The 27,760-nt window shown below is 37.6% G+C and overlaps 1 protein-coding gene and 1 pseudogene across 1 annotated transcript; both read left to right on the forward strand.

Annotated features, from left to right (window-relative positions):
* The first annotated feature begins 19,148 nt into the window (after positions 1-19,148).
* Positions 19,149-19,628, forward strand: LOC105179350 (uncharacterized). The gene has a single exon (XM_011102940.1). The coding sequence runs from the start codon at positions 19,149-19,151 to the stop codon at positions 19,626-19,628; it is 480 nt and encodes a 159-aa protein (XP_011101242.1).
* A 3,965-nt stretch (positions 19,629-23,593) lies between these two features.
* On the forward strand, positions 23,594-26,640 carry LOC148784388 (ubiquitin C-terminal hydrolase 12-like; annotated as a pseudogene).
* Positions 26,641-27,760: the final 1,120 nt, after the last annotated feature.

The following is a 27,760-nucleotide window of genomic DNA, read 5'->3' on the forward strand; positions in this document are numbered from 1 at the left end:
AAATGTCACTCTTATTTCTCCTCTGCTGCCTGAAGATAGGCTTTAAAGCCTTCAGCTTTCGTGTAATAGCATACATAGGCATGCCTACAATAGCATATTACAAGACATTCTGCACACTAGGAATAAAATTCGGTGAGAGAGTAAGGTAGTTATCAAATCTAAACATACCTCCAAGCTGCATCTGTCTATCCCCATTCAATACAAGCAGCGAGTGGTCCTAAGTCCGGGGCAAGAGACTAGTGTAGCACGATGAGAGCAATCGTGTGAACTGTGTATCACTAATAAGCATTCAGTCTAGTTGCTTCCATAGACTATGCAATATCGTGCTGCAATTATGCCATGTATACCATTCACCATGCATGGGAAGTGAATGCAAAGCAGTTGACTGAATACATGCATTAAATTCCTACATGGCCATCCTTATGTCTCCAGAGGTGCCACAGACCTCACTGAGATCACGTATCGCATTAAAGTCACCCCCCGCTAACCACGGCTCATCCATCGACTGATTACCCAACATATTTAAAAGATTCCCATAACTGACGTCGATCAATAACTTCATTAGCACCATAAATAGCTATAATAAACATCTGTTCATTGCATGCACAAACGTTCCAGAATGCAGCATTCAACATGGGTCACCACTAATGGAGCTGCTGATATTAGGACCCCTCGTAGATGCCTCTGCATCATCAATGAAGTTTAATGCATCAAAGAAATTGAATATGACTACTTCCTTACCCTTATTTCTTCCCTCCGCACTGATTTGCTCGCTGGGAGGCTCACGAGCAACTGGCAGCTACAAGGAAGCATCAACCGGTTGCTAGAAGGACCCGTTATCTGACCTCACGGGAGGCGTCTATATAATATAACCTCCTTATCAACCTGGGGGATAGAGGTAGTGACTTTAGGAACATAGACCGTTACAGGGGTTTTAATGACTTTGCACCTTTGTTCAACAAGCATTCCTTAGACGAATGCCCCAAGCTCATACAACTATTATATTTGGGGGGGAGCCATTCGTACTCCACGTCCACTTTGCATTGCCAATCCCCTCCATCCTCGTCCGGGGTCATAATGATTATGTGTTTAGGCATTTGATATCGAGCATAACTCATACACGAGCCAAATCCAACCTCGTGCATGCTCTCGTAATAGCATCCGGATACAGTGGCTTCCCTAGTCCACTAACCACTGTGCTTAATCCCTTCGTTGTCTAATACTCAACCGGGTGGTGTCTCAATCTGATCCACACTGGGACTTGTGTGTGTTTGAGCTTACGCATCACTATTCCTGGTTGTCATTTCTAGAGCACGATCAGTTGCCCCTGGTATAGCCACGACCCACCTTATATTACATCTTCCATATCCATAAACGTTTTAAACTGAAAATCAAAAGAATCCATTCATCGTGGTAGTTACCTCCCCCAATGAAGGCTAAATAGAAGTCACATACTCTTTTAGGTAATGGAAGTACGAGCGTTTGCCCAAAAAATTTTCCATTGCTGTTGCCTTCCACCAATGAGACCCATCATCAATCGATTCCAACTTAGGTCATCCTATGACTTCACCATTTTGCATTATCGGTGCAACATACGGCAACATTTTTCGGGAGGAATTATTGAACACAAAATCAATTTTATCATCATAAATTGGGATTTCAGAACTAGTACGTAGGGGAATATTTTCAACAAACAAACCCATAGTACCAGATGAGATATTAGCCACTGTCGGATTTGCATATGTACACCCAAAGTCCGGTCAGTTTCAGTCTCCAGAGTTGAAACTGTCACTGGAGCAGAAATAGACGCCCGGGCAGGTTGTAGAAACAGAGATTCTACAATAGAAATTCCAGCGCCGTTCATCGCCGGCCAGCAAGGTACTGTCGTCGTGTGCACATGACCCATCCCCTCCTCCATAGCCGATCATTTTCCATACGTTTGAGGCAGCTAAACCAGTTAATCTGCTGCAATTGCGACACTGTAGCAGAAATCGCAGTACTGTTCATCGCCGGCAAGATCACCGGCGTCGTGTGTTCCATGTCCTTCTCCAATCGCCGGCACTGTTACAGCAACAGACACTCCCAAAAACTGTTGCGCATCTAGGGTTTGCGCTGGTGGCGTCGCCTTCCTCATCAGGTCCATATCTGCTGCTGTAACCATATTCGCAGGCGACGGGCCCAACAACAGCAGCAAAAGTCGCGCAGATCATCTCCTTCGGTGCAGCAATCGTGAGGACAGGTTCAGGCAAAATTCCAGAACCCAAATCCGCCAGATTCTCGAAGACAGTGGAATTCCATTGCGCCCGTCAAAAAACTCGCACCAACGGACTCCTTCGGTTGGGAAAACATAGAGTGGACGGAGAGGGCCAAACCGCGCTTCCCACTTCTGTTTTAGAGTTTGCATCGCCGCAAGAGAAACAGCATCGCCATCATCAACAATCTTTTGCGCCAAATTCAAAAATTCTGCAATATTGAAGGAGGCACGAATCTCATCCGCTAGCCACGCTGGTCGCTGCTTGTCGCTGCTTCCCTGGTCGGTACTGTTTTTGCCAAGTGCAATTTTAGATACATCCATGAAATCGAGACCATCCTCTCCCCAATAATCCGCACACTCGGCAACAGGTTCGCCGGCATCCTCCCCATTGCCGTCAAGTTCACCGTGGAGGAGAATTGTAGTGTGTGTTTGTGAAGGTATGGTAGTGTGTGCGAGAGAACAGAGAGTGTTTGGAGAGTCCATCCGATCAGAACTTTTATTTTCTTTCTTTTATTGAGTGGGTGTTTATATAAATAGTAATATCACACCACTTTTATTCATTTTCGGCCCATCTCCGAGATAAACCAAAACAGGCCACATGTTTGGGTCGATTTAATTCACCTGGACTGTGTTTATTTTGTTTTGTTTTGGGTTTTGCCTTGTTTCTCAACATCATATACAAAATTCATTTAAGTACATTCTCGCATTTTTCTGCCATCATACTCCTCCCACCGTCCGACGTCTTTAGCCGTTAGGTTTCAAACCGGCATCGCCTACATTTTGTGCACCAACCCATTCTGTCGGAGATGGTGGGGGAACACGCTCAACTGAAAATATGTTACCTTGAGCATCCCTTCTTTGTGCAGAAGCTGATTCTGGAGCTTCAAATCACGGTTGTAAGCACCACATCTATGGCAAAAATCAAGTAGTGGTGGTTGATTTGCTGGGTTTTCTTGTGGTGGCGGTGGCGGTGGCAGTTTCACCCGTCATCAACATATTTTCGGTGGATGTTATGACCGCTACTGAGCGGTTTCTTTGCTCTCCTACAGCCCAATTTGGGTTAGAAATCGGAGTTCTTCTCACTCTCTGCATTCTTTGGTGGAACTCTCTAATCTAGCAAACAAATATAGAGAGAGAAATGTATTTGTTAATTCTATAGTATGGTACAATTTATTAACTCTATTCAATTTAAATCTATAAATAATTATAGATACGGTGTAATTAATTTAGATCCATTCTATTTATAAACATGATACAATTAATTTAAATATATACTATTTATTAATAAATGTGGTCTTAAAATAACTAACTTTGTTTGTGTGCTTTTACTAATTCATAAAAAACTTTATAATATTAAATTATTTAAATAAATTCATCAAATATATTATTGAAGTAGTCTATTTAAATTTAGTAATTTGAATAGAACGTCAAAATAAATTCTTAGCCCGTTACCGATGTGCATAAAATTATTTATTAAATATATATAATTTATTTATGAAATAAAACATAAATTGAGTATGATTTTTCATACAAAAATATATATACAATAATATATACAGTTCAATCCACCTACAAGTATATCAATATATATAATTATAAGGGTAAATTATATTTTACCATATGAACTATGTCCAATTTACCCTTTGCCACCGGAACTTATTTTTTGTGTCAAATTACCATCTCAACTTTGCGATATTTGCACTTTGCCATATATGATCGTCATTGAATTGATCTTTCTGCGGAAAAAATATTACAGACTGTTCATATGTAAATAATATCACATTATATAACCTTTAAGTATCACGTGAGCATTTCATATGATTTTGTTTTTTACAAAACAAATTGTTGCGAAATAGTTATAAATTACAAAATGCAAAATTTCATAAAGTTAAAATAGTAAGTTGACCCAAAAAAAAGTATAGATGTCAAAGTATAAAACAACCATAGTTCTGATATTAAAATGTAACTAACCCTAATTATAAATTCATATAAAAGAGACATGATTTGATAATAAACAGTGAATTTTAGAGTGTCAGGTGACGGCCGGCGGCGGTGTTCCGCCAGTTTTTAGGGTGTCCCATGTGAAGGAGTAGAAGAAGATTGGGAACCACAAAATTACAGCACTGGCACGGTATAAGTTGTTTTCAAAATTTTCACTTAATGTTCAGTTTTCATGTTTGATTCTTCATTCCCCAATTTTTTAATATATTTATGAGGCATCTCTCTATTAACGTGTATATGTTAGATTGTTTTATTTGAAACTTACTATGTTCCACAATATTATTTGTTGGCATTGTCAATTTTTTATTTTTAAATAAAAATCCTAAATTTTGTTTTATGAGCATTTCAGAATATTTTAATATTTTAAGGTTAGCTTCAGCATGTACATTTAAATCAGTAACATTCTTGTTGTTGATTGCATGTATCTATACCATTATATAATTAGAAATCACTCTATTGGTCTTCAATTTATTGACATGTCAATTATTATTTTTAAATATTTTACTAGTTTTTTCCTCTTTTCTTAACTTTCTATTTTCTATCTGTTCTTAACTTCCCATTTTCTCTTTTGAACTGCTACATATCTTTTTCTTCTCTCGTTCTTCTCAGTATTATTTCTCATTTCTTTATTTTTTTATATTTAATTAATCTAATTGATATAGTTTTACTATAATCATTCTTTTTTTGAAAAAAAATAAATTAATTTCTCATATATAGTGAGTGTGCCATATATGCTCGTTTTACTGAATCTAAGAACCTCCTTTTTCGTATCAGTTTATGTCAATTCGGTGTTATGGTGTATGAAGAATTTGAAATTCATATTAAAGTTCCTCCACAAGAAGCTGGTTGGGGCGAGAAGAATTGTCGGTGTCTATTTCTCTATTTGAAGCGTTGTTGTAGCAACAAACATCGGATTTTTCCTGTTGGTAGAAATTGCTTCTACAAATTGACCTAAACCCAACAAAAGTAGATAAGTTTTGATATAAGGGCATTCACTGTCCAGTCTTTCATGCAAATGTTCTTTGAAGGTTACGCTTTCTCTAATTCTAGTGTTTGAAACTGAGTGTTGAGTAATTAAAGAGTTGGCTTGGTTTCATTTTCATCTTGATCATAACTGAAATTTGTGAAGAATGTGCAAGTCCTTGAGGTCGCTAGTTCAGCCTCGGGGTCGCATCACTGCTCTTCAGGTCGCTTACGACCTCGGCCAGTAGGTCGCTAGCTACCTCCTTTTTTTTGTGCAGTTTTGTTCTTTTGTCCTTTTTTGAATTATTAATCTGTTTGTTAGGATTTTTCTGTTATTCCTAGATTTGGTTGGTTAATAGTTCGTTAGTTAGATTCCTTTCTCTTGTATTTATACACTAGCTTCCACTGTATTTTTCTTGATGATAAATGATGACTAATCGTTCATCATACCAATTGGAGAATGGAGATGTTGTCTTCTCTCTCGAACTTGAAATTTCTGTATGGTATCAGAGCCTTCTATTGAAGGACTCTGTATACGGTGCTTATACATTTCTGCGACAGCCGATGTTAACAGATATTTTGAAGAACATAATAGAGTCCTTGCCCGAGAATTTGCAACTCCATGGGTCCGATCACCCGGGAATGATACTAGTTAGCGTCCCACTCACCAAAAACAATAATCTAAATTGGAGTTTCGGAATCAAACGTGCACTTTGTTCCAAGATGAAATTGGGGTTCATTGATGAAACCTCGGAAAAACCACCCCCAAATGACCCCTTCCTTGAACAAAGGATTCGGGTTAACAGCATGGAGGCCTTCATGTACACAAAGTCCTCCCTAAACCTTGGGGTTGACAGCATGGAGGCTTTCATGTACACAAAGTCCTCCCGAAACCTCTGGGTCGACCTTGAGCAGCAATATGGGGAATGCAATGGGCCTCACTCGTACCAAATTCAGAGAGAAATCTGCTCTATGACACAGGGTAATCTCCCCATGTCATCCTATTTTACGAATATGAAGAGATTGTGGGACAAAAAGGTAGAACTGAAGCCAACGCCTCAGTGCACGTGCAATAGGTGTACCAGTGGGGCCTAGAAGGCAGTGGAGGACTGATGCAATTTCTGATGGGGCTCAACGATGTTTTTGAGACTATACGACATCAATTGCTGGTCATGGAGCTGGTTTCTTCCATTAACAAGGCCTACTCCATCATACAAAAAAGGGTCCAGATGGAGATCGCTGAGGTTGAAAGCATAGCCTTACATATAAGGTAAGAAGCGCGACCTGAGAGGAGTCGAACACGACCTGAGAGGAAGAAAATTTGTACTGACAAGTGATCACTGTACTGCACGCATTGTCCGCGAATCGGGCACAATCAGAGCACCTATTTTAAGTTGCATGGGGTACCTGACTTGTACAAGGAAAAAGGAGGGAAGCGGCAACAGAGGTTTTGTCGTCCAGTTCGCACATAAGAAGGGCGATCTGGCACAGACGAGCACGGAAGAGGAGCTACTTCAGGAGCTGCTTGCATTGATGCGAAATACCATGCAACCTCCTTCACAAGGCAACCTGGCACATATTGATGACTTTGCAGGTATAAATCAAGTTCTTACTGTTTCTGCGCATACCTCTTTGTCCTCTTGGATCATAGATACCGGGGCAACTAATCATATATGTGGCAGTACTTGCACTCTTGATAATCTCTCTCCTCTCATTCATCCGACCTTTGTCCACTTACCAGATGGAACTTCTCGATTTGTCACTCATACAGGGAGTGTTGTGCTTCACAAAAATCTACCTCTTACAGATGTTTTCTTGGTGCCATCTTTTCAGTTCAATCTCCTGTCCGTTCACAAAATTTGTTCGTCTTTACTAATCGAAGTTGTTTTTCACCCATCTTATTGCCTCTTTCAGGACCAGAAGACTAAGCACGTCATAGCGGTGGGCAAGCAAGTTAGAAATCTATATCACTTAGATGCGACCTCCTTCGATCCTAATGTGATTCGTCGTTTTGTTCACACTACTTGCTCTGTATTTCGCAATAGTGATAGCGTTTTGTTGCACAAAAGGTTGGGTCATCCGTCACCCATTGTAATCAAACATATCCATGTTCCTGAAATAAAATATTTTTCGATTTCTTTTAATCATGATTGCGACATTTGTCCTTTGATAAAGCAACAAAGACTTCCTTTTTCGGTTTGCACTACTAGATCATCTTCCCCTTTCGAACTATTAAACATTGACTTGTGGGGGCCTTATCACATTAGCTCGCTCACTGGTTGCCATTATTTCCTCACCCTGGTAGATGACTATAGTAGAGCAACGTGGACCTTTCTTGTTAAATATAAATCACAAACACCTCAAGTATTATATAACTTCCTCGTAATGGTGCAAACTTAGTTCCAAAAATCCATTCAGGTCGTCTGTTCGAACAATGGGATTGAGTTTTTCAATTATCATTGTCAATCACTCTTCTGGTCGCATGAGATAATGCATCAAATCTCTAATCCATACACACCACAGCAAAATGGGATGGTAGAACGTAAGCACAAACATGTCATCAGAGTAGCTCGTGCCTTACTCTTCCAGTCACACTTGCCCAAACACTTCTGTGGAGAATCTGTCCTCGCAGCGACCTACCTCATAAACAGACTACCTACACCGATACTCCGTTTGAAGTCACCATTTGATGTCCCCTATAACAAGTCCCCTGACCTTTCTCAACTAAAGGTGTTTGGGTGTCTGTGCTATGCAACCAACATTCGACCTCACAAACAAAAATTCGATGAGCGAGCCACTAGATGCGTTTTCCTTGGATATTGTCACTAAAAAAAGGCATTCAAGGGCTATGACATCGGTAGAAAAACACTATCCACTTCTAGAGATGTGATTTTCTATGAACACTCATTCCCTTTCCGAACAAATCCTCCTAATGGACCTGGTATTTCCTTACCTGTCCCTATTCCCGACTGGGATTCCTCCTCCACTCCTTATATGGGTCGCACTCCAGGTCATTCTTCCTCTATCTTCCCTGCACCTCAACTTCCTACATTGACAGCTCCTGTTTCCCCTGGTCAACCTCGCAGCTCGCAGAGAGTCACCTCTAAACCATCTTGGCTTCAGGATTATGTGTGTCATTGTTCTTCAATTCACTCTACCTGCCATCCCACATCCTTTAGTGCTGCACTTATACGTTTTGTTGCCAACTTATCTATTTTACAGGAGCGAAATACTTATCTTCAGGAATGCAAGGATGCGAACTGAGTGGATGCCATGAACCAGGAGCTTGCGGGCTCAGCTACTAACAACACTTGGACTCTTACACCATTGCCTCCGGGGAAGCGACCTATCTGGTCGAGCTGGGTGTACAAATTAAAGTTGAACCCAGATGGATCGCTAGATCGCTACAAGGCCCGCCTTGTGGCCAAAGGCTACAAGCAGATTGACGGAGTTGACTATCTTGATTCTTTTTCTCCTGTTGCCAAATCCGTTACTGTTCAAATTTTCTTATCTTTGACAGCCTCCCGCTCATGGCCCCTGTTCCAACTGGATATAAACAATGCCTTACTTCATGGATTTCTGGATGAGGATGTGTACATAGATCCACCTGAGGGCTTACCTGATGTGCCCCCTGGCTAGGTCTGCATATTACAGAGGTCTTTGTATGGACTCAAGCAAGCTTCAATGCAGTGGAACCTTGAGCTCACCAACAAATTGTTGATATCTCTTTCGCTGTTCAATAGCTCAGTTAGTTCCTATAATCACCTTGCACCTCTCACTGTTCTGTTGCGCTTCACCTCCTTCGATATCTTAAAGGTACATCCCACACTAGTCTCTTCTTCCCTTCCTCTAGCTCGGGACAACTTGTGCTTACTCTGATGCATCCTAGGCGTCATGCTTGGATTCTCGTCGTTCCATCACTGATTTTTGTATTTTCCTTGGGTCATCTCTCATCTCCTGGAAGACTAACAAGCAGGCCACAGTCTCCAGGTCCGCTGTCGAAGTGGAGTATTGTACCATGGCTTCCACGATCAGCGAGCTCCGTTCGATCTCTTTCCTATTCCGCAACCTCGACATTCCTAGTTTGCTCCCGATCCCATTCTGGTGTGACAACAAGGCTACCTTTCACATTACGGCCAACCCTATTTTTCCGAGCGCACCAAACATTTGGAGATTGGCTGCCACCTTGTTTGCGATCAGTTCAAACATGGCTTCATTGATCCCTCTCACATTCCCAGTTCTACTCAGGTCACCGATCTCTTCACTAAATCACTAACTACTGCAGATTTTGCTTGCTTCCTTCCCAAGCTAGGCCTCTCTTCCTCGGGTCCAACTTGAGGGGGGCTGTGAAGAATGTGCAAGTCCTCGAGGTTGCATGGCTGCTATTCAGGTCGCTTACGACCTCGGCCAGTAGGTCGCTAGCTACCTCCTTTTTTTTGTCTTTTCTGTACAGTTTTGCTCTTTAGTCCTTTTCTGTATTATTAATCTGTTTGTTAGAATTTTGTTGGCTAAATTCCTTTCTCTTGTATTTATACACTAGCTTCCATTGTATTTTTCTTGATGATGAATGATGATTAATCCTTCTCCGTACTCAATTGAGAATGGAGATGTTGTCTTCTCTCTTGAACTTGAAATTTCTACAAAATTCAACTCGGCTATGTTGGAATGTTTTAGTCTCTCCTTTCTTGAATTACAAGACAGTGCATGCCCAAATTACAGTTTTAGTTCCATAGGATAGGAGTTCAACAGTTTTAATTCTCTATTTTACGGAATTTTTAAAATGCTTATAAACTTTGGAAAACCGGACAAATTTAGTCATATACTTTACAAAATTTTTAAAATGGTCCAAAAATTGAGAAAACATGACACATTTATTCCCACAAATCTCATAAAGTAAAGGACTAAATATATTGAGTTTTCCTGTTTTGAGCAGCTAAACTTACAACTTTGAATAGCTCAACTTACAACCTTTTTACAACTATTATTTCCACCAAAATAGTAGAAGCTAAATACTTGCTTTTGAACTATAAGTAATGTTTCTTTACTTCAGTACCATAATTTAGCGTTAAAAGATCTCGAAAGATTTAGATTGAACACTCTAAAAGAAATATTTTGTGTTTCCTTCAAGTGTTTTTATTGTTTCGTCAAATGTTTACTCTGTGAATTAATTTGTTACATCAAGAAGAAACATGAAAATTTCTAGTTTATCATAAAAACATAAATGTTCTTTTATTTTATTTTATTTCACTAAAGTGTATATTAATATTACTTATTATGTACATAAATTAATTAATTATGTCATTAAATTTAAATTTTGATGTTTGATATATTACTTTGAGTCAATAAAATTACTCTGAGATCACATTACGTTAATTTTATTATCCAATAATATGTTATAAGTTTGTTGAACTATATAAATTTTCACTTTTAGAATGATCACTTTTAATTATTTTTTTAAAGATATTTTTTGATATATATAATTTTTGTAAAAATATTAATACGAAATTACATTTATATCTATTATACATACACATGTATAATAAATAAAATACATACCATACACATATAAGCAAATTTATATATATATATATGTATATAGACATCTGGATTTTCTACCTCGATCTGTAATATGTCTTATATTGGTTATATATATAAGTGAGCATGATCGATAATTTTTTTTCAATTTTATTTGTCTAACGTTCTTATCCCTAAGAACAACATTATATATGACAAGGATAATCTATTCATGTCAAAATTGGATACACATTGCTATATTTATATATGATATAAATATAAAATATGCTAGAGAAAAAACTGCAGAAAATAGCAATAGATGTGTGTCGGTGTGTATGTATATATACATTTATATAAAATTATATGTATATATATATAATATTGTTGTACGCAGAACATTTAGTATGGTATCTGCTATAAGTATATCACTATATTGTATGTTTAAGGTCTATACTACTCCTAATACTCGCTCTCAGAGGTGTGCAAACAAGAGAGTGTTAAGGCCAATCAACATGGGTTCCAATGATGGCTCTCCAACGTTCAAGTTAATATGGGGCTCAAGGTCTCATAGAGAATGAGTGTTAAGATTTTAGGTAACAAAACTTGTACCTGATGCGGGAGAGCCAATACTTATACCTGTTGGTAGGTTCTAGAATTTTACGTACACCCTTTATCTAAAGTATGATCTACGGTACGCAGTGACCGAACATACAAAAATTGAAATAGTGACAGACTGTGTCCGAGCAGACAAACTAGTGCTTCTATTAGTAAAGAATGCTTGTTGTTGCCGATAAATATAAAAGTTTCTTGAATACCTCGGGTATTTAGGCAAAATAAATAATGGTACAATCTCTTCAATAAGGTTCTAATAATACTACTTCAAAAAGTCTTCTGGCAAGCCCTATATAGTAATTTCATTAGAATGGAGGCCTTTGTCAATTTAGAAGGTCCCTAATGTTGAAGGGAGTGCATCGGTCCGGGTGGCGCTGCGGAAGCGCAAAAAATAAAATAATTACGATTAAATCAAACAATTAAATCCCAATAATGAGGTGTACCCTTGATCTTTAACCGAGCGTTCGGCGTAAAATAAAAAACAAGGACCATAGGAAAATATAAGAAAAACGAGAAGCATAAAAGTAAATGAAATTTACCCTCGTTGTTCTTCTTGTTCGATGACAAGCATTGATTCCTCTCCTCTTCCATTTTCGGATCCGTCCATGGCAAGATCTCGATCTAGAGATCCTCCAAACAATAACGCACAACCACTAAAAGGATGTGCTGATTTCGTGCTAGGAAAACCACCACAGAAGCACAAGAATCAATAACATTATTGATTAACTTTTGATCCTTGTTTCTGTTTCGATCTCTAAGATCATGAGAGAGTTTTTGGAGAGGGAGAGAGTAAAATTTCATGGGTGAGGCCTACGTGGAGCTTCTTAGTTGGCTAGGGTTGATTTTAAGTGTTTTACATGTGACCTAGTCACACTACACCAAAGAGTTTTGACCTAGCAAGACTCCAACAATCATCTAACACTTTTAAGCCACCTTATTACTGATTTTGATGCACCTTAAGGCACCAATTCTTCCACACCCCACCCAAGCAGGAGTTAACCTAGCCATGGTCTAACCAAGGCCTAGGGCTTGCATTTTAAAGAATCGGGCTTGACTAATTAAAATTAAATCAAGACCACATCTTATGGATTTTAAATCCAACCTAGTTTAATTTATAAGCCCAACATTAAAATATCATTTAATCTAAGTAAAGAATCAAGCCTTTTATTATCTCTCTTTTAATTTATAAATTCAATTTCTAAATCGGACCAAGCCCAATAAAATTAATCCAATTAATTTTAATGGCTAACTTGAAATTCTAATTAATCCAATTAATTAAATTTCATGTCATTCATCCGATGCATTGGTCTAAATAAACTATCCAATCATTTATTCTCTTCAAAAATTAATTTATTAATCTGAATCTTCTGGAATTAATTGGATCCCATTATAGTGGTAGGTTGTGACACTTTAGGTTCACCATCAGCTAGACTTGGGTGTGTGTGACCAATACAATTAATTAAATCAATTTTAATAAATTATCTCTTATTATCCCAAAATCAGAAATAGCCTGCGATCATGGGTGGTCGTCTACCAACAGTCATGGCATTATGGACTAGGTGAAACATGGCGTAAATATTTATTCTTTGAATTCATACGAGTACGGTCCTATTATCAACCGTCTTTCGACCTTAGTCTAGAGCATGGAATTAGGCGTCGTTTCTCATCTTTGACTAGACAACTATGTTTGATACTCTAGATGTGTTTCATCTACTGATCTGATCTAGGAAACCTATCCCTGATCGATCAATCACTTTGGCAAAATACTATTAGACTCTAAACTATCTTAGAGCGCATAGGAGACTGTCTGCCATATAGTAACAAGAGACAGATCCTCTCTTGGAATCCACCGTCCTTGCTACCAACTTTGATTGCAATAGATACATCTTATAATGACCATGCCTCACGACATGGCCACCGCTCATCATATCCAAGATATAGTCTAATATGCATGTCACTACAGTTATTTCTCAAGTCCGAGGACTAATCTCGTACTATCGTAATCGAGAATTCCAGTCATACTGATCAAGCCTTAAGAGGCTTGCATATGACAATTTTGGTGAGTCAGTTCAGTCCGCCGACTATCTTGTCAACTAACCCACTAAAACTACACAAACGACTTATGTCTCCTACCGACAAAATACGGTTGCAGTACTTAGTGCAAGTCTCTGTAGGATCTTGAGATCCTCTACTTGGAAAGTTTCACTACGACCCTTAGGAGTTTGTTCATAGCTGCCAAAGCTATGCGCAACCTAACTCTATGGGTTTCACCTTTCAGTGTGTGGGTATTTCGTTGTGACATTGAAAACCTGTTCTATATCAGTGTTAAGCAAAACGAAACACACTGCCTACTTGATAGACTTACCATACTCATCAATTTAATATTATTTGATAAAGATTGGCGAATGACAAACAACAAATATTAGAATAGGTGACTTCAAAGCCAATTAGATTGGCATACTTGTAATCTATTCTGATAATAACTCGATTCTACGTAATACTGTTCAGTGAATAAAAATAAGTATTCGCTATTAGAATTTTATTTGTTATGCTAATTACATATATGTTTGCATTTCTTTTAAGCATCACAACAAAGCCCACAGGCCATTTTAACAACCTTGCAACAGTTAGACTACGCATTAGATGGCAGTCCTGATACCAACTGCCAAGGGTTGAGTGTAAAATGTTCCAAGTCGAGGACCTCGAGAATGAGCATTGAGTGTCCTATGTAGACTTGCATTAAGAGTCGCATTCATTTGATGAGTGTTGTGTTTCATTGATGACAGACGTTGGACGTTTATGCAACCATAATGGGTCGATCGGCTAGGTGTCGAATTAACTGAACTAATTAGCGGGGTCGTCATATGGAACCGTTGGAGGTTTGGACGGTATGACTCGAATCCCCGGCTCTGATAGTGCAGGAGTAGTCCTCAGACTTGACGAATCACGACAGTCATGTGCATACGATGACTATATCTTGGGTCTGTGCGAGAGGTGACTATGTCATAGACACGATCATCATAAGTCTTAAACCAGTGCAGTCGAAGTATGTAGTGAGAACGCTGAATTCCAAGAAGAGGATCTGTCTCCTGTTAGTATATCAGCATTCCTATGTCGAGCAATTTGGCATAACGAAATCTCAAGTATTAAGCATAGACACCTAGTCCAGAATGGGAGAATACACCAAATTCCATGCCCTAGACTAATATCGGGAGACGATAGACGGAATGACCATACCCGTATGGAATCGAGAGCCTAAAAGTTCACATGGATATTCGCCCAGTCTCTAGTACTATGGACTATTGCTAGACGGCCACCCATGGTGACGGGCTTTCTTGATCAAGGGCTGATCGAGAATTATTAAATAAATTAAATTTAATTAATAATAGTATTTGACACTAGGCCAAACCTAGCTGAAAGGTGAACCTAAAGAGACACACAAATTATCGAGAAGGAACGAGAAGTTAAATAGGAATTAATTCAATAAGTAATTGAATTACTTACAAATAAGAGAGATCCATTGGATGGAGCCCAAGGATAAATTACTAGAATTAATTTGTATTGGGCTTGCCTTTATTATTTAATAAGTTAGACTTATTAATTAATAAAGGCTTATTGGGCTCATGTATTTAATTTGAATGAAAGATATGATAAACTTAATTAGGTAGATTTTAATGAAATTGAATTTAATTAAAATTAGTTGGGCCTCGTATTTTTATCTTATTAAAATCGGCCAAACACCCTAATTAAGCTTGTTGAAAAATTGACTAGCAATTATCACTTTTGAAAAGTGCTATGTTAGCCATTCTTTATTTAGAATAAAGAATATATTACCTTTTGGATTGTAGAATGAAGATACATTTTCGTACATTCATACAAGGTATATATATTAGTTATTTGAATAACTAATAACATAACACAACATAAAGACTAATTTCCTGCCCTAGAGCTCCAAATTGGCCGCTCCCTTCTTCTACACACTTGGTGTGATCTTTTCTCCCTTATTCTTTTCTAGCAAATTGAATTAAGGGATTTCATATTCCGGTGTGGTGTGGACGTGTCTTTATAGGGCTTCTACGTTGAATTCTCGCATGAACAAATCAACGAAAGAAAGTTCGAAGTAAATCAAGCAAAGGTAATCCTTGATTTACGTTTCTTGCATCTTCAACTTTTAATTTTACTATAAGCCCTGTTTTAGTTTATTGTTTATTTAATTAACTAGATTGAATGCCCGGGAACTCCAAGGGTACACCCTTGGAACCATGATATTATTTAATTTGATTTTTAATTTGTGAATTTTTATTTACCGCTTTCGCTTGCGCATTCTCGAGCCGAGCCACTCGCATTTTTGTTGCTTTCAAGTGCTATCATTGCCCGGTTCGATGTGAATTAGCATGATAATGTGATTTTATTGCTTTTGAAGCATGTTATTCATTTTGCCTATTCTCGTATAATTATATGAGAAAATTAACTAGTTCAATTTTTGTAATTTTTGGATGATTTAAGTATTGTGAGAAAATTTATACTTTTATTTTCAGTTTAATGTGTAGAAATAAAAAAATATTTTTTATGGTACGTAGTAGTGCACTAGCGACTGGCAGTGCACAACGTGCACGCTTGGGCGAGTGCATTGCACCCAGGCTGTGCGGCCGCTATATTGCAGCCGTCATTGCAGCCGATTTTTTCATTTCTCCATATTTTCTTAAAGATATTTATTTTTTCTGATTTAATTTTTGATAATATTAGATTTTCTCTAGAATTAAATTGCTTCAATTAATTTGGTTGGTTTGCATGCATTGGATGTATAAAACTTTGTTATCCTTTTAAATTGCAAATATTAAACTTGTTGTTTTCTCCATATAATTATTTGTCGTGATATTGGATATCATGTTGTTTTTCTCTGGATGTTAATTTTTTTTATCTAGCATGATTAATTATTATTATCTGGTAGTTGAATGTTAATGGATGATCACGGAGTCTTAGACTACATGTATGGATTTTTATTTTGTTGGGTGGGCCTGTGTGCCCTTGTGATTTATTTTCTCCTCCCTCTCTTTTTATGCATTGGAATAATAAGGCTTGCTCTCATCCCTCCTATGTACTCCCCCCGATTTCTGATCGGGATTTCTTATTTCAATTGTAATAATAGTAACATTGGTTTTCTGTAAGGTTTTATAATTTCTATGTAAAATCAAGCCTATGGAGATGAAGGCCCGCGAAAAAGGAAGGAGTTTGAAGGCCCATTTATATATTGATGGGTAAATCACTATTGTAATAGTATAGGGTCACCTTAGACAGTCCTTAGACTCACTACGGGTTCAGTGAGTCACATAGGTTGGGCTCTTGATCATCCAATAGGGGTTGCTAGGTTTCATTGCATGCTATGCGTTTACTTAATGCTTTAAATATTTGATATTTTTGCACGCAATGTTAACATGTGATGAGGTCTCGGTCTAAAAACACAATATTAACTCTCACTTGGTTGAACCAAGTTAAATATTAGGCCTATAATGGACTTCAATTGAAATGGTTTTGATCTGCTCAAGCCTTCCATCCACAACAATGTGGCGAGGAAGCTACCGATACCCAAGTGTGGTCTCATGAGTCGTGATACATTTAGGATAGAGGAAAGCTGCACCATTATTGTGAACAAAGGAACATATTCACCGTTTTCTTGTCTCACGAGTCGTGGGGGACGACAAATAAAATTCTCTTTGGTTGATGGGTAGGGCATAGCACCGAGTAACATGATTCGCTTGAAGTCTCGGAATCATGTGAAAAGGTGAGGTAAAGGATCTTGAAAATCTCATGGAATGAGAATGATATTGGATACCTCTCACGAGGCCTTTGGCATTTGAATCGTAAAAGTGGGGCATGACAAATTCGCTTGTGGATCCTAAGCTTACTAGGAAATGTTATTTCCAAAACCCCACTTGAGAGTGGTGGGAATTCGTATAAATAGTGGGAGAGTTAAAGACTAAAGACCAAGTCTTTAAGCTTAATTCATAATATTTCGATAAATGTAAATTTCATTAAGTAAAGGGGGTAGATAAGTACAATACAACAACCATCAATTAGGTGGATTCCTCGACAAACCAAGGAATCCACCATAAACGCTAAAGTGTGCCTGTACTAACAACATAAGGCAGTTGAACAATAAGAATCCTCTGTCGCACATCGTCAAGAATAAGTGTATCCAAAGTTCGTGAATCATGATGGCTCCCATCAAAACGTCGAAGATTACGGTCATGCTAGATGTGATAAATCAAGGAACCAAGTAAGGCATGATAGGACGCATATATCATGTGCTTGCCCTTCCATCTGCTAGCAGCTCACAACACGTCGGTAGGCCACGGGCGGTTCGGCCAAGGGAAGCGAAGTGTGAGTCGAATCACCTGCAAACAACTTCTCCAATAGGGGTGGTGAAAGAATAAGTGGCTGTAATTTTCCACTGCACCGTCCGTAAAAAGAATACAGGAGCTATCAAAGTGAGATAACCAAGGCCTGTCCATGGTAGAAAGCCTACCATGTATGGCTACCAAAAGGACAAACGTATGTCTAGGGATCTTAAAGGGGCCCAAGAGTAGTGAAGACCAAACTACCTTGGGACCCTCAGCCTGGAGCGATCGAAGTACTGTGGCTGAAGTTGGAGTCGTTCTGTGAGTCCGCCATAAAATACGGTCATTACCACTATGAATGTATGGAAGGAAGTGCATAATCTACTGAATATCCGTGAGCAATCTTAAAGGGTATGCGTGGGATCGCAGGAGGGGCCAACACCTTTGTCCATCCTCAATGCAAGCAACAACTCTGTCTGTCAGCCATGAATTGGTGAGGCTAGGTCCATTTGGAAACCGTCGGATAAATGGGCCTAACCCATGACAAGGATCCTGCCATAAATAGAATGTAGCCCCATCTCCAATAACATACTCAACAAACAGTCAAATGAAGGGCTGAAGATGGAGGACTTTTCAGCAGCCCCATGAACCCCTTCGATCTGGCACCATCCAGATAGAAGTATCTCATATTCTTATGTGATAGACTCAATCCACCCAGATAGATGTCGTGTTGCCCCGAATAACTTGCCACAGTTTAGCTCCCATAAGAGCACGGTTGAGGCCTTGACCACCTTCATTAACATGTCGACATACACAATCCCAAGCGACCTTCTCATATCCACGAGAAGTAGAATCCTTCCATAGGAAAGCCCTCAGTCGCTTTTCTACCTCCCGAGTGACAGCCTTAGGCGAAATAAAAGTAGAGGCCCAATATACACTAAGAGCAGTAAGAACAGATTTAATAAGTTGTACTCGTCCCGCTATGATAAAAACGTACCTTCCCAACCTTTGATACACTGATCGAGTTTCTCAAGCAGGGGTTTTACAATCCAAAAGAGTAAGTCGCAACGATATAAAAGGGAGTCCTAAATACTTCATTGGCAAGTGTCCCTCTTAATCAGAAGCTGATTGTGAGAGAATCATGTGACTCTTTTGTACATTAATGCGAAGGCCCTTAATTCATAATATTACAATCATCTGTTGATTTTTATTTAATTTTCTATCTTCTAGAAAATATCTAAGAACCCTTTGACCATGATAATGGAGACTAACAAATTCAATGTCACGAACTACAATGATTAGCTGCGAAATTTGAGGACTGTCCTAGATTTCGTGAACCAAGACTATATATCTTGGACAAGTTACTCCCAACGTCCTTGCCAAAAGGATCCTCGCCTAAAGCACGTGTTACGTTCGAGAAGTGGCTTGAGGACAAATTCAAGGTCAGCAGTATCATATTGGCTTCGATGTCTAGTGACATCCAAAAGCAATATGATAGACTAGATGTTGTTCTCTCGATAATGCTCCACATGAAGGAAGTTTATGCAGTTCCTAATAGGCATATTATGTATGCCGCCAGAAAAGTATTCTCCGGGACAAAGATGGCCGAAGGATCGTCTCTACAAAGTCATGGGGTTAAGATGTTATCCCTAGTGGAGAAGCTCGAAGACCTCAAAGTTGGGCTTGACAATGACACGTACATTGACGTGTTCCTTCAGTCGCTTCCTCTGTCCTATGACCCCTTTAATATTACCTACAACAGGAACGGACATCAGAAGTCTATTCATCAGCTAATTAATATGTTGGTCCAATCTGAGACGATGACCCACAAGTCTATGTCGGCGGTATTGGTAGGAGAGGCTTTAACCTCCAAAGCAAAAGGCAAGAGGGTCGAACGGTGGAAGAGGAAGAAGGGCAAGGGAAAAGCTGTCGGAACCACTATTTGAAAGCAACGCAAAAAATGCGACTGGATCGGCCCGAGAACACGCAAGCGGAAGCACTAATATAAAATTACGTAAATTAAAACAAAACATAATAAAACCAGAATTTCTAGGGGTGTGCCCTTGGAGTTCCCGAGCGTTCGATGTAGTTATGCAAATATAACAATAAAATAAATGGGGCTATGATTGAATGAAAAATGAGAGATACATAAATCGTAAATCAAGAATTTCCTTTTGATTTGATTTATTTCGAATATCCTTTGTTTAACCCGTTCACGCAAGGTTTCAACATAGAAGCCCTTCAAAGTTGCGTCTACACCAACCGGAATTTGGAATCCCTCAGTCCTCTTTGCTAGAAAAAAATTAGGGAGAACAATACACACCAAGTGTGTATACAAGAGGGTCGGCCGAGAGGTGGAGTTAGGGTGTAGGAAATTATTTTGTGTATTATGTATTTTTTCAAAATTTATTCCAAATAACTAATACACATATAGATACCTTGTATTGATGCATTAAAATATGTCTATGTTCATTTAAACATCTATAAGATAATAAAATCCTTTATTCAAAATAAATAATGACTAACATGACACTTTCCAAAAGTTAAATTGGTAAGTCAATAATTTTCTTTTCTAATCATTTCCACCAACTTAATTAAGGGGCTTGGACCGATTTTAATTAATTCCTCGTCCCTTCTCGGTGATTTTTGTGTAACGTTTTAGGTTCACCTTTCAACTAGACTTGGGTTAGTGTCAAACACTATTATTAATTAAATTCAATTTATTAATAATTCTTGATCAACCCTTGATCAAGAAAGCCCGTCACCATGGGTGGCCGCCTAGCAACGGTCCATGGCACTAGAGACTAGACGAATATCCATGTGAATTTTTAGGCTCTCAAGTCCATACGGTTATGGTCCTTCCGTTTACCATCTCCTGGCTTTAGCTTAGGGCAAGAAATTGGGTGTCGGTTCCCATCCTATACTAGGCGTATATACTTAATACTTGAGATCGTGTTATGCCTGAGATCGTGTTATGCCAAATTGCTCGACATAGTAACCTCTTTTTCCTATTCGATCAAGGACTGTGGCCACAGCTTTGGACAGTGTAGACGCATCTCCAAGTGCATACGAGATACCTCTGTCACATTTTGACAGGGAACGGATCCTCTTCTAAGGAACTCACCGTCCGCACTACATACTTTGACTGCACTCGACAAAGCTTATGATGACCATGTGTGAGACACGATCACCTCTCAAACAAATCTAAGATACAGTCATCGCATGCACGTGACTGTCATGATTCTCAAGTCTGAGGACTACTCTCGTACTATGGAAGTCGGGGATTCGAGTATTACCGACCAAGCCTTCAAGGCTTCCTTATAATGATCCTTACGAGTCAGTTCAATCGATTCCACATCTAGCCAAATGACCCACTAAGATCGCATAAACATCCCATATTTGTCGCCGATGAAACACGATACTCATCAAATGTATGCGACTCTTAATGCAAGTCTTAGTAGGACTCTCGATGCCTACTCTCGAGGCCTTCGACTTGGAACATTTCAAATCCAACCCTTGGCAGTTGGTTTCATGGCCGCCATCCAATCCGCAGTCCAACTGTTGTGTGGTTGTTAAAGTGGTCAATGGGCATCTGTTGTGATGTCAAACAAGTGCTTGATGTAATTTGGTAAGCACAACAGATACATGTGCCAAAGAAGAATACTTACAAATTTGTAGGGAAAATATTGATTAAATAAAGATTGCTTTAATGATTCTCAAAACCACCAATCCAATTCGCTTTTGGTCACCCATCCCAGCAATCTCTCACTTGACCTTATTTCCATATTAAATTGATTATGATTAATCTGCGATATCAGCTAGGTCTTATAGGTCTACTTTTTCTTTCTATCGATTTCCTGCAGTCCAACCGCACATTACATCTTCCTATCATCACTCAAAGGAGATGATGGTGTCTTAAGATTTTTTCCTTGGACTTGTGATGAGATCTTAGACCTTTTATCTTATGCGTAGCCCAGTTGTCATCCTCTAAGGTGACTACTGGCGCGGCTATGCTAGGTAGCATACCCAATAATCGGGTGTTGTTTTTCGATCCTAACCGTTTTCCGATTATAACTTTAAAATTTTCATACATTAAATTTTTTATGATAAGGTTCCTTGTGGTATACCATTTGGAACTTTTTCAATATTATCACATTATCGTAAATCTCGAATGTATGTTCGTTTTGAGATTAAATATTATTCATATGATCTTGGAAGCTACTATCGCTATAGCCATGCAGAATATATTCCCATTAATGTGCGTCAAGAGATCTTCTTCAATCCTTATTTAGGTATCAAAGATAGCCCTTCAACAGTTGTATGTTGCCTCGTCAGTACACACTCGATATCTGTTGTTATGCTAAAAAAACATAAGCAACATCGGGTTCAGTGCACCGAACAACATTACATACTGCTTACAACAAAGACGTAGGGGATGTCAAACATCTAAACCTCTCATCATTCCACTATGACTAAATCTTGGATAGCTTATCCCTAGATAGGAATCCAATTCCTACTATGGAGAATTTTTCGAACAATGTTCATAATTTAAACTTTCATAGACGTCTTTCTATCATTCAAAATGATTGAGACATTCTAACATCTAAAACACTTGGAACACAATTAAGCTCTCACTAACCTTCTACCTTGTTTTTGACCAAGTCATGTACCTCATGATCTTGTCAAAACAAGTATGTAGGATGCTCAAACCTAGTTTCAACTCCATAGCAAATTTTATGGCTCCACGCCTTTATCCAGATCGATGTCCTACATCGCTTCTCCTTGTTCGGTTTCAGAAATTCGTACGTATCGGGTAACCAGAATTTTCTAATAGTCCTTTGGAGAACTTTAGATATGATCAATTAACGTTTTGATTACAAGTGATGTTTACATTATTCTATAACGAACATATATAAATCAGACTCCGAGTCTAATTTTCCTCCCACTAGTCCTTTGGCGTGTGCAGGATCATTCCTCATACTCAAGACTTTTGTAGGACATAGGTTTGTCATTCTATATCAAATATGGTGTCTGGATTGCAACTTAAGAAAACACCATGTTTTACAACTGGACGATTTTTCGAAAGTCCATATCCAGCGACCCAACTAGTTCAGTGAAGCACCGATCGAACCATGTCCAATCAAGGTTCAATTTCTCCTTTCCCAGAGATAGTTCAACATCGTCTCTTTCGAAAAAATTTCACTGAATGAGACTTTCATTCTCATTTTCGGATGATTCAAGAACTCCCACTAAATAAGCATCACCTTGATCCCATCGATGGGTTTGTCTCCATAATCAGTTTAGTTCTCCACTTCAAGTCTAATTTCTCCAAACTTTCTAGATATTCTTGAACTTGTGAACCCTCTACCTGCATTTGTACATTTAGTAACTTACAGATGTCCATTTTGGATCCAATCCAATAGATCATTTTTACAAGCATTCTTTGTCCAACAAAGTGCTTTCACGGCTTTCTTCCTTCTAGAAAAGGATCCACAAGTTAGTAAAGTCAAATAATCTATTAATAGACTCTTTGAATCTACCAACCAACTCATCCTATATAGAGGGATATGGCCCTAGCTGATTCATGCCATTCTCTGTCAGTTATGTTCTTGACCATCCGTTTTATTCATTTGTTTTGAGCATGCATACTCCAATTATGCAGTACAATAATAACTTAGCATACTCAAAAGAATCTTTTATTGATTAATTTTTGTAGTCTAATTTGTCCAACAATTGAGTAACGACTTCATCACGTTGGGTTACATAATCGTATACTATTTTGACATGAATACTATTAGCTAAGTCTATTCAGTCTTATTGTTTTTCTAGTAATGGCCTAGCTATTCCTTAGCTTTAAGATTACTTGACTTAGCGTTCTATTCCCTTTTATTTCTGCAAATCATTTGCGGAAATGCGTTCCGAGAGCAAGTGTCCAACACTTGGGAATAAGATTAGTAATCATGTTTTCTCAACAAATGCCATAGTTGGGTGAAGGGGAGTTCACGACACTCCCTCTTCTAATGCCATTTGACAATTTTATGCAAATATCATAAGTAAATTTTTACTGCCAAACCGTTATTCTATTTTCCTTCTACCCTCGCCCATCAAGGCGACAGGAGCGCTGAAAATTCTTGCAATGGCTAACTTAGCTTCATCCTTCTTTCTCATTTAGCGTATGTCTCCCTTGCCTATCGCTTTTGAGGTTGAAGCCTCCAAATTCAATACCGACGGCGCAGATTCTTCAATCGCTGCCTCGTATTGGTTCAACTAGTTTATCAACTCATTAAATGTTCTTTTTAAGCCCATTTAGAGTTTGTGATAAACAGGTGGAAAGAGGGATGAAGGGACCGAAGGATAGGTCAATGTGCATCTGCTTTAAAGATCAACATTGCGGTCTCAAAGCTTCTCCACAGGGGATTGCATCTTAGCCCAATGTTTGTGTACAGACAACCTCCAGACATCTAGGTTTCAAAAAATACTTTGGCTCCCATTGGTATGGACCAAAATTATAAAAAAATAGAAAGCGATAGGACCTATTTTGCAAGTCTAGTAAGATAAAGAACTAATATTCCAAAATTCAAAAAATATAGGACAAAAAATTTTGTTCCAGTGAAAATTGACCATTGGGATTATTTTCTTTTTCAAATTGCAACATCTCTAAATTTTCTTATTCTTCACACTTGCAAAACTTTAGGTTACATTTTCATTCTTTGCAGTGTTTTGGTCCATAGTGGTGGTGCGCACGGCGGACACTATTATGCTTTCATAAAGCCAACTCTATCCAACCAGTGGTATTGAGTTAGTTATGGAATTTAATCCATAAAAAATTGCATTTCTATATTTGTAAATGTTCTTTAGCTTTATATAGTCGGAGAAGCTTAAACTTAACGAGCTTCAATTGACACACTATGTTTTTATTAGGCCATTAACTAATGTTTTTTAGGAAAAAATTGATTTCACGTCCTACAAGTTAGCCTCTTTGCGATTTTGGTACACTATTAATTTTTTTATGAAATAAATTTAATAGAATTAAGGCTTGGCATGCAAAATGCAAATGTTTTGGAGTTATGGAATGCAATATGGTGATTTCAAAAATAATGGGACTAAATATTGCCAAAGACTAACTTGTGAGACGTTAGGAAAAATTGCATTTTTGGTCCCATATGTTAGGGCCTTTTTCACTTTAGTCCCATTTATTACGATTTTCTTACATTGTATTCCATGATTTGAATTTTTTCTCAATTTTAGTCCTTAAGTACATTTTTCGTCCAATAATTAACGGAACCCTCATAGTCCCCCTTAAAAACCTTCTAACAGCTCTATTAATTATTGGATGAAAAAGTATGATGAGGACTAAAAATGAAAAACTTTTGTACTTATGGGTTGCAATCTGAGAGAATCACAACAAATGGGACTATTTGTAAAAGGCCCAAACATATGGGACCAAAACTGCTATTTTCTCGAGACGTAAAACTGCAAATTTTCTGCTTTTAGCAATAGATTACATGTAGATCTCTCGTTGCAAACTACATAAAGAAAATCATTCTGAATAGTTTTAGGTATAAATTCGATGATGGATGGGTGACAAAAGAAGAGATAATAAAGGCTTTAGACGAGCTTTATGGAGGTAAAGAAGAAGTAAGTTTTCCTTTTATTTTTCCTACTTTTATTAAAACTTGTTGATACTTTCTTACCTTTGCATTTATGTCTTGACAGCATGTAATGACGAAAAATCCAGATAATGTCCCCCTCAAGTTTACGAGGCAGTCTAGTGCCTATATGCTGGTGTACATACGTGAAAATGACAAAGATAAAACACTGTGAGACATTGATGATAGAGATATTTCTCAGCATCTTAAGGTTTGATAAAAAATCAGCTCAAGTCATTTTTACTTTTATAAAAGAAACTTAGAGGGTGTTTGCCTAAGTTTAATTGAAACATCTTATGCTTCTAGATCTTATAAGATATTTTAAGATTTTATATATATTTATTCATATTTTAAAAATAGGTTCTTAAATTATTTGGATAAATATGATGCTTGAGCTTGTATGACATTACAGTGTTAAACATAATAAGCGCACTTGACCGTTTTTATATATTGGCATCTAAACATTTTTTGTGTCAACTTACCATCTTAATTTTACAAAAGTTTACACTTTGCCATTTATAACTATTTCTCAACCAAGTGTTTTATCGAAAAAACATCATATGCAGTGCGCATGTGATGTTTAAGGGGTTATGTGCTGTCATATTTTTCACATATGCACAACATGCAATGTTCCTCTGGCATAAAATCAATAAAAGGACGATCATACATGGCAACATACTAATTCCGCAAAGTTGATATGGTAAGTTGATACAAAAAAAAAAAATTCTATAGCGAAGTGTAAAAATGGGCGTAGTTCGAATAGCAAAATATAATTTACCCTAAGCTTTTTATATTGTAATAATAACCAAAAAATTCATCAAACTCTTAGAATTTAAAATTATACAAATAGATAATTTTTGTTTTGGGGGACTGTAAATTATATGAAGGTTAAAACTGAAATACTAACAAAACTATGAGTGTGTTTTTGTTTTTCGGACATTATTTGAAGAACTTATAAGATATTTTAAAAACAAGATAGGTGAATTTAACCTTTTCTTAAAGAGTTTATAAGATCCAAAACATCTTACTTAGGATCTCATGAGCTCTTCAAAAAAAAAATTTACTAAATGGTTCTCAAGAGCTTATAGGGTTCTAAACATCTTATAAAATGTTTCAATCATGTGCTTATAAGCTTAGCCAAACACCTTGTTATTCTTTTTTTAGATTTTCGGATTAGTAAAATTTTTTATTCGTGTAGGAGAGGTTGAAGAGGGAGCAAAAAGAGAAAGAACTAAAGAAGAAAAAAAGAGCAGAAGCTAATATGTACACGAGTGTAAAGATAAATTATATTGACATTTCTTCTACATAGTTGTTGTTGTTGTTATTCTTGTTGTTACTTGTACTATGTCGGGAAAATAGCATGTTTCGTCTAGTAAGTTAGTAATTTTAACCATTTAGCATTCTACTATTCCATAAATATCCATAATGTAATTAAAGTTGTACTATGTCACTTGTACTATGTTGGAAAAATAATATTTTCGTTTCGTAATTTAGGGTGTTTCTACTTTTTGTCCCATTGGTTATGGAATTCTCACTTTTGTCCCTGTAACTTATGAAAAGTAACACTTTTGGTCTCATTACACCTTTCTGTTAGATATTTGAACAAAAACACGTGGTCGTTGGGCCTTTACACTTTTGGTCCCTTGGTTCATGACTCTCACTTTAGTCTGAACTTAAAAATACAGCACTTTTGTTCCCATGCACTTAACTATCACGTAGTTCTTTTTCGTTAATTATCTAATAAAAATATGTCATGAGACTAAAAGTGCTAAGTTTTGAAAGTTAGTAACCAAAAGTGATAGTCCTATAACCAGTGGGACCAAAAGTGGACGACTTTATTTTATGGGAAGAAAAATATTATTTTCCCGTACTTGTACTATGTTCGTATTAGCTAAAATAGAAGATGATTGACAGGAAGAGATTGCCAGAGAATTTCTTGCACCAGTGTACTTCCAGCATTTCTGGTATACGGAAAGTGCCAAAATAAAACTCATCGTCCTAATCGGCCATTGACACTCCTAGAGCAGTCCTATACAGTAAACATCTTATGCTTCTTAATTATATTTTTTATCACTTTTGCCACATCATTATGCGGTTTTTCCTGATTGTGTTCACATTGGATTTTCTACTCCTGTTGCATCTTCTATTTAGTTTCACATATATATTTTGACGTGTATAAAATCTTTTCCGTAGATAAAATTAATAACATAATCTTTATACACGTGATATGTATATGTGAAACAAAATAGAAGATGCAACAAGAATTATAATAGAAAATGTAGTTCGAGGCATGTTGGGTAATATATAGCTTTGGCTTTTTGTTTTCTATTTTCTTTTGGGTAACTGTAAGGGTATGAGTTCGACAAAATTTTAAGATTCAAACTCAAGTTCGGGCGTGATATAACTTGAAAAGGAAAAACTAAGTTCGA

This window comes from Sesamum indicum, linkage group LG13, assembly GCF_026168435.1.
Source record: "Sesamum indicum cultivar Baizhima isolate 11 linkage group LG13, ASM2616843v1, whole genome shotgun sequence".
NCBI classification, from domain to species: domain Eukaryota; kingdom Viridiplantae; phylum Streptophyta; class Magnoliopsida; order Lamiales; family Pedaliaceae; genus Sesamum; species Sesamum indicum.

Coding starts and splice junctions, on each gene's coding strand:
- LOC105179350 (XM_011102940.1), top strand. CDS start 19,149: ATGTCTAGTGACATCCAAAAGCAATATGATAGACTAGATGTTGTTCTC.